Genomic DNA, 8,880 nt, shown 5'->3' with positions numbered 1-8,880 from the left:
TTATTAGATATGTTATTATAAAACATGTTTTAGTTAAGGAGTTATTGATACTTCAAGTGCAAAATGATGATATAAAACCTTGATAAAAATACACTTTCATGTACTAATCATTAGTCTCAATTTCAAGTCAATTAGTACTTCGATTTACATAATTATCAAATATTTCATTACAACTTTTATTGAACTTTGATTTATCAAAAACAATTCAATTTACCATAATTTTCAAAATAGCTTGGGCACTAACACAACATTGGCATTTGTATTTGTAGAAACAACCAAAACACATTTAGTCTTTAAGTAATTTCGAAGACTCCACAACATTAGCTTTTGTCTCAGTGAAAACAACCCAATCACATTGATTTCCATACAACTTTAGAAAGAAAAAAAATTAACATTGGCTTTCTCATTTGCCAAGGAAATAAAATCACATTGATTTCAGAAATAATCACAACATTGGCTTTCTCCTTAGCGAAAACAACCCACTCACATTAGTTTTTGAACAACTTTAGAAACAATCATAACATTGGCTTTCTTCTTGGTTAAAGAAACCCAATCACATTAGTTTCCAAACAACTTTAGAAACTATCACAATATTGACTTTCATCTTGGCAAAAGCAACCTAATCACATTGGTCTCCAAAATTCAAAAACAATCACAACATTGGCTTTTGCCTTAATGAAAGCAACTCAATCACATTGGTTTTCGAACAACTTCAAAAACAATCACGATATTGACTTTTGCCTTGGTAAAAACAACCTAATTACATTGGTTTTCAAACAACTTCGAAAAAAATCATAACATTGGGCAAAAGCAATCCAATCACATTATTATTTCATACAACAATTTACAATTCATTTGGATTCATTTCATTCATAGCATTTATAGTTACAACCAAAACCTTAATTGACATCACAAAATTATAGGTAAGACTTTACTTGCTCCTCTAGTCGAGTGAGATCCACCGATAAAAGATCACGTCCTGATGCCCCCCCCCCCTAAAAGTGCTAGAAATTGATCTAGAAAGGTGCTAGTTTTGTTCCTAGCTATGTTTTTGCTTCCTAAAGCTCCTTCCTTAAACCTTTTGGTCTCCCCTCATTTTCCTTCTACTTCTGGCTGCTTCAACCCTCACTCTCTCTTCAATTTGTTTTTTTTTTTTGTGTTAAATCCTCACTCAAACCTTTCTAACACTCTCAAGAATTAATTTGCATATGTTTCTTCTTTACAAGATCTTTGAGAGAAAAATGACAAGAGAAGAAAGTGCTCCCTTCTTTTCTTTTCTTTTTTGTCATCAACCATTTTTTCTTCCTTAAAGATAACTGGTTTTCTCTTCTTTTTTTTTTTGGTCCCTCTCTTATTCATTTCTTTTTAATTTAGTCCCTGATTCTTTATGTTTCTCACATTAAGCCGTACTCTCATCTTTATACAATTAGTTCTTCTCTTTTTACTTATGTTTACCTTCACACTTTAAGTTAAGAATTACACTCCTCACTAATGGTCTTTTCTTCAATTAATTAAATTCAATGATTCATTTTTTAGGGGCTTACAAGTTTCATTTGTCTAGTATATCCCTATAAAGTTTAGATCAATATGATATACCATTTAAGAGATATTTCTGATACTGTAAAATTGATCATTATGCATTTTAAGGCAAAATTAAAACCTAACTTGGTTCGTATTGCTTTGTTTTCTCTTTAAGCATGGACTCTTATGTTACTTTTGTTAATACAAAATCTTAATACATAAAAGAAATAATTAATGTTTCCACATACCATAGGAGCATTTAGTTTTAACACAATTACTATGGAATCCATAAAATACACGGAATCATAAAGGACAAGGCTAACCGAAACTTAAAGGAAATTGTCATTGAAATTTCAGAGCCCAAATAAGATTGGATTGGACCCCTCTTGCACTTGAATTAAATATACTAAAACCCCTTTTTGATGCTTCAATGGATCTTTATTAGCCTTGATTGAAACCTATAAAACAAGCTCATTCAATGCTTTCTTTAATGTTTTTGTTTTGGACCTTAAAATTAGCTCAATTAAAACATGTAATAAATCATTGATGATTTTTGTGGGTTGATATGTATTAGTATATGTTATTGCGGTGAAATATCATATAATCGATTTGAGATATCCTAATAAGTGTGGCTTTTTAGGTTTATGTAGAATCTCACCAGCAAGGACAACTATGAACTCAGGAATAAATTTTTTATCATGTTTATTCTTCAATACATTGCATAAAAGAACATATTTTGAAGTGTGAAAAGAAATGTGAAGAATTTTAAAGAATATGTTTTTGTTTCCTTACAAAATAAAAATTTAAATTGTAGTAGCATTCATGATATTACATAACTATATTAGAAAAAAATAAAAAAAATGTGGCATTTATAAAATTAGGATGGTGATAAAATTTTATCATCATCCTAATTTTATTGCTAGCGATTTTTTAACTAATATGATTTCACATTCATAAGATTTTTTAACCAATATGATTTCACATTCATAAAATCCATAAAAAATAAGGCATTCATGCATCAATTATGTTCGTAATGAAATTACAACAAGTTAAATACAACAATAAAACCAATGTTATAATTCACATTACTATTTTTTTAACATATTAATAATCAAATATATATTAATGTGATTGCAAAATAAAAATTTAATAGATATTTTTTCTTATCATTTTATTAACATCAATTTCAACTATAATTTTACATAAATACCTTTAACATATATTTTTTGTTAAATCATAATTTTAACCAAATATATATTTTAATATATATTTTGCTAAACTTTTTTTTCTTTTTCCAAACCACAACCATTTTATTTTTTTCCAAATCACAACCATTGCAACAAACTCAGCAGTGCTGCTATACAAAAACTACAAGTATTTACTAACTTTCTGCATGAAAGAAACAGATAACAAACAGCCAGATTAAGTAGTGATAATGACAACAAATTTCATTGCATCCTAATTCTCCTTTTGATCAAGTTATGGCCAAATTTTCCAGTTGCTGAGACAAATATTCAAGACCAAAGACCAAGTATCCTTTTTCCGAATACAAAATAACAAACAGATTGATACAACCTTCAGATTGAAAACCCCAAACAAGGGGAAAGAAATAGCTTATTTTTAAAAAAGAAAACAGTAAGACTAAGCTAGTCAACCAATCACTTTGCCCTTTCCACACTTGCGATATCAAACATTCTTTGTTATATTGGTTATTGAGCTAAATCAGACTGCAAAACGTCATGGATCCTAACCACTGACGAACCTGTTCAACCTTAAATCAGTGATCTGAATGAAAACTTGCAGCTCAACTTCTTTCAACAGAAGCCCCAGACATGTCTTTTGAAGAGCCTGAGCTGGTTGAAAGCACTGCTACATGACAGCATTTGAATCTGATGTATTTTGCACTGGCAGAAGATCTATCTGTGGATGCTATTTGATAACCGCCTCCATTAGGTTGGACGTAGGCAGTCAACACTTTGGGTCGCCACAGAGAAAAGCACCATTAGTACCAGTGATTTCCAGGTCCACCTTGGGCAGCAGCAAGTTTCCTTGCCATATACTGTGGCTTTGGCTGCAATCCATTGGGGCCTTCAACCCCCTCATCTTCTCCCCTCTCATTTTTACAGGCTGGGTTTCTTCTTGGATATGAACAGTTTGCAGTGGCGTATTGAGTTGAAATAGCTGGATTCCTGACCATCCTTTGCTGGTCAAGATTCTCTGCTGCTGCTGCTGCTGCTCCACAATTATTGTAACGCAGCACTGAACTTGCAACTTTCACAGATCCTGCAGCACCTGCTGTAGAGAATGGCATTCAAATTACAGTCATCAGTATATCGCATATGTCAATAGGCTAGCAACAAGGTTTAAAAGGAAAGAGATGAGAAAGGTAGCAATCTACATAGGCATCAGCTCAACAGCACATTGCTTAAATGCATACATCCTGGTCCATGGATTTTCACCAAGAAAAGAAGAAAAAGATGCACATAATATTTGCTACGCACTACATTTTTCAAAAATATTTCTACATTTCAAATAACAAGGCACGTTGATTGAATGATCAACTTCAAAACATCTGTGCTTCTGAACATTTGTCTCTTAACATCTAGTAAATGCAAGTCACAACAGCAATACCTTAATAGAGCAAAAGGGAGTAAAATCAAACAATTTGATGACAGACGAGATCACATGTACACATCAAACACTCAGTTCCTTGAGAACTTAAGTAGCCACTATAATTTCTCATACTGAATTATGTATTTGTAAATGCAAAACCTCGTTGACTTCCTAAAAGCTGTGTGCATTAACTCAAATATTTTATACCATGCCAACCAAATCACTTAAAAGACGTCAGGAAAACCTAAGTTAATTGGTCAGCCAATGAATCAGACAAAAGATGAAGATTACAAACAAGATTCACAATGGTTTCTCCCTCAAATTTTGTAGACAACAGGTTTCTACGAGGGAAAGAGAAACAAAAATGTAGTATAAAATATTTGATTTTCTATAAATTCAGTAAGACATCAAAGAGAGCAGATGAGAATAGATGAAGCTAAACTAGATGCAACTATTGCAAACCTTGGATACTTTGAGGAACTTGAAGAGGAAGCCTTGTCATTGGCATCCCATCACTCCTGTCTACATGTGGCTTCTCAATTTCTTTGATAGAACACTTGGAGAGATCATTGGTGACTTCTGCCGAATTCTGTATTGCATTATCTGAATATAATACACATGGCCTGCATGCATGAATTTTTATCAATTCAGTTGACAAAATCCCGAATATAAATGGGAGGCAGCACTGAATCACTTTATGAATTGGGATACCTGGGCAATGATGCATGCTGCCTCTCAGGTGGAGCAACAGGAGCACCATTTCCATAGTGCTCCTCAAGGTAAGCAAATTGCTTCTTGAAATGGTCAACAGCACTGCAATGGAAAAATTCACAACTTAATAATTTATTTCACAGGGACACTAAAACACCTTGAATCTAACAGGAATCTCGAATTTGCGCTGATACTTCACTTCAAGCATATGGAATACTGCATATGCTTTAACAAGTATGATGATACAAACCAAGAATCTTAATTTTACAACACCAATACCTTGGATACATGAACCCAATTGGCTCTGAACCATCTAAAAACTCTTTCAACATTTTAGGATGATACTCAAGAATTTCTCGGTATATAAGCTCTCGTACATCTTCTTTAGTTACCCTTCGTCTCTCAAATTCAAATTCCATCTTGGTAACTGGTTGCGCAGTAGGCTCTCTCTCAACCTTGGCCAAGCCCTTGAAATATGGATCTGCAAGAGCCTGACAAAATGCAGTACAATATGCACTTTTAGAAGAAGAGAGGCACATTATCAAGGTGAAGATGAAGAGGTATCAAAATTTACCTCTTCAGCAGTAGGCCGATCTTTTGGTTCAAATGCCAACATTCTCTCTAACAAACGAAGTGCAAGGGGGTCAGCATTAGGGAACTTTTGGGAGAATGGAATGGGCTTCTTCTTTCTCATGCTGCTCAGGTATCTTCGAGCTTTCTCATTGCGTACCTGTTCATATAATACCAATACTTCAGCACACAGAGCAACTGCATGGATGAAAATAAGGAAAAACACAGGTTGTAAATGACAAAACAATCAGTTCTGTTTCAAGGAAAGCTTATCACATGAAATATACCCTTGCAATGGCTTCAGGTGTTGGCGTTCCCAAAAGATCAGTCATCAGATCCAATTGATGGACTACATTCTTCCCAGGGAAAAGAGGTTTTCCTGTCAATAGTTCAGCAAATATGCATCCAATGCTCCATATGTCTATTGCTGGCGTATACTGAAAAAGAAAAACAGAAGTGATGACTAAAAGAACTGTTACAGGAAGTAAGTTGGAATATGATAACATTAACTATTTACAACTCTCCAACTCCCAAAAGGAACCATGCAAGTAGTGATTATAATTTCAAGGTGTTCTGGAATAACCATGCAAGGGGAGAAGCAATTAAAGCCAGTATAGTCAAAGGAGATACATAAAACTTTGTAACAAATTGGTGGTGGTAATGGTCATGGCACCTTTGAGAAAAATGATCCACACAATTCCGGAGCTCTGTACCATCTTGTTGCAACATAATCCTGAAACCGAAAGAAAAGGAAATAATAAAACCCTAAATGAATGAAAATCAACGTTTGAAACCATCACAGGGACCCTCTTATATGGAAATTAAAATGCTATATCAAGCCAAGAGAAAACCTACTGTCCAGAAAATGGCAGTTGGGGTATCATTAAAGGCAACTCTTGCGAGACCAAAGTCACAGATCTTGAGCTTGCAGTCGGCATTTGCTAAGATATTTTTGGGTTTCAGATCCCGGTGAAAGACATTGGCTGCAACACCATTAAAAAAAAATACATTATGTTGGAATAATCATAATAATAAATCAGCAAATACCGGATCGTTATATTTCTACACATGCTGAGTGTCAGCATGTAGCAATACTGCACCACACAATGAGTGAGCCCGTGAAAAAGTAGGGTACGAAAAAAAAATCAATATTTTACAGATAGAACTTCAAGAAACCAAGTCAATCACCTGTGTGTATGTATTTGAGGCCTCTAAGAAGCTGATAAAGGAAAAACTGATAATGTTCTGGAGTTAAATCATCATTTGCTTTGATAACTTGGTGTAAATCAGATTCCATTAGTTCAAAAACAACATATATGTCCTTAAATTCCCTTCTGGAAGGAGGCAACAAAATGTGCTTGATCTCCACAATATCTGGATGACGCAGGAGTCTAAGAAGTTTAATTTCTCTAAGGATGCGGGTGGCATCAGAGACATGCTCAAAGATGTCATTGATTTTCTTGATTGCCACTTTTTCTCCAATATGGGTATCATATGCAGAGCACACAACACCATAGCTTCCTTTGCCGATCACTTCCTCTATTTTGTACCTGCTCCCCTCACCATATTCTGTGAAAAAGTCTACATCCACGGATGACTGCAATACCACGTTCAAATGCGCCAAATCATGGACACGAAAAAAAACACTCAAGAAGAAATTTACAATAACAATCAAACCGACTTGCAATATTATTTAAAGAGTATTCCCACCCCATTTTAGCTATACCAAGTATTTTTTGCTGCGTATGCACACATAGCATAAGTAAACATGTTTGACATCATTAACATAACATGCATCTTCCAAACACCACTGCAAGCATTTGAAAAGATCACTTCAAATTGCTTCATTCAACATCCTAATCTACCCCTGCTTACCCAACAATTAAATTGATCCACAACTTAATTATTGAGTGTAGAGCAATTATTTGGTCTACATTATACTTCACACCATTATGATTAGAAGAGTTCAAATATTAACGAAGAAAAACTGCTCCCCTAGTCTGTCAACAAGAATGTAAACTGCTGTAGATGAGATTTATAAATCCGACCTCCAGTAAAAGTAAATTAGAAATAGAATTACGATAAGAACATGGAAATATCTTCATGAATTTAACCCCCTACCCCCAAAACCCAAGTGAAAAAGAAAAAGGATAAGAACAAGCGTACATGTGGTTGACACCTCCTCCTATTTCAAGACATGCAGTGCCTCTGTATTACAACATTTTTTTTCTTAAAAAAAAAATTAAGAATTGAATTACTTGGAAATAGTATTATAGTGGGACCTGCCACAATTTTGCAACAGGAAAACATAAGCATGTGTCAAAGAAACAGACATGAACATGATAGCTGTTCCTCCACACCTTGGTGTGAAGAAACTATACACCCAATACAAATAAATATGGATCACAAAAATGATTAACAGGATCATGGTGAAAAATGAAACTAATCACAATCCCAAGCCTAGTTGGATGCATTTTAACAAGACAGTAACCACAACAACCAATTTGATATTGTCCAAAAAGTGCACAGATATGGAAATTTATATTCATAAAAATTACTTGCAAAAGATGATGACTAGATTGCTTACCTTTTTGCGCTGATCGGGCTGCATCTTATTAGAAAGAATGCATCAACAATCTTCAAATTAATAAATCAACAAGAGAGAGCACGAACCCCAACTCCAATCACACAAAAAAACGAGGACCAGCCATTCTGAATTCTCAACCTCACTGCAAAAAAAAAAAAAAAGGAGCACCAAGAAGCCAAAACTGAAAACCTTAAACCAGAACCAATAGTTGGGATCACAATCTACCAGTAGAGCAAAAGAGACCCAGAGGACTAAACAGCCTAAAGAAAATAAAATACACACTATTATGGCAAGATCAACAAAGAACGAAAAGGCGGGGTTAGTAAAGAAACGAAAAGAATTTTTGAGGCATCGAAGCTAAAGTAGCCAGATTTAAGTTAAAACAAAGAACGAAGACCAGAAGAAGGGACAAGATAAAGAGAATGTGTGGCCAAAACCTGGCGGGGGAGACTAAAAATGTATTAGCTGGAAAAGAGAGAGAACGGATCAAGGTGAAGTGAGTGCTTTCAAAAAAATATATAGCGGATATAACTAAATTTTGAAGAATCTAAAGACAGGGAAGTATCTTTGTCGTTCAGAAACAATAAAAGTAATGTAAGAGAGGAGCATGATTGCAAAAGTTATGTTCGTTTGCAAAAATGCTTTTGCATCTCAATCAACAGAAGAGGAGAGAAAATTTTAAGTAACTTCACCGTCCAAAAATATTTTTTAATTAATTTAAAAAAATAAATTATTTTAATATAATAATATAAAACATACTTAAAAAATAATATTTTAATATATTTTTAAATAAAAAAATTTTAAAAATAATTATTATAATAATACCAAATAAACTATAAAACAAAAATCAATGACGTTTTGACTATGGAGATAAATAA

General features: G+C 33.9%; 1 protein-coding gene across 2 annotated transcripts; it reads right to left on the bottom strand.

Annotated features, from left to right (window-relative positions):
* Positions 1-2,948: 2,948 nt before the first annotated feature.
* Positions 2,949-8,654, bottom strand: LOC105117647 (mitogen-activated protein kinase 15-like). 2 transcript variants are annotated; one of them, XM_011015378.1, is made up of 10 exons: positions 8,003-8,654; positions 6,604-7,012; positions 6,271-6,398; positions 6,089-6,148; positions 5,703-5,852; positions 5,420-5,575; positions 5,125-5,336; positions 4,846-4,947; positions 4,597-4,757; positions 2,949-3,816 (listed from the first exon to the last, which is right to left on the bottom strand). In XM_011015378.1, exons 1-10 carry the CDS (start codon positions 8,024-8,026, stop codon positions 3,524-3,526), a joined length of 1,695 nt encoding a protein of 564 aa, XP_011013680.1. In that variant the 5' UTR covers positions 8,027-8,654; the 3' UTR covers positions 2,949-3,523. The 2 variants fall into 2 exon arrangements, with proteins under 2 accessions (XP_011013680.1, XP_011013681.1); XM_011015379.1 differs by having other exon boundaries at positions 2,949-3,813.
* Positions 8,655-8,880: the final 226 nt, after the last annotated feature.

The sequence above is a fragment of the Populus euphratica genome, unplaced genomic scaffold (assembly GCF_000495115.2).
Source record: "Populus euphratica unplaced genomic scaffold, PopEup_1.0 scaffold1461.1, whole genome shotgun sequence".
Taxonomy (NCBI): domain Eukaryota; kingdom Viridiplantae; phylum Streptophyta; class Magnoliopsida; order Malpighiales; family Salicaceae; genus Populus; species Populus euphratica.
This window is presented reverse-complemented; position numbering and strand designations above follow the sequence as displayed.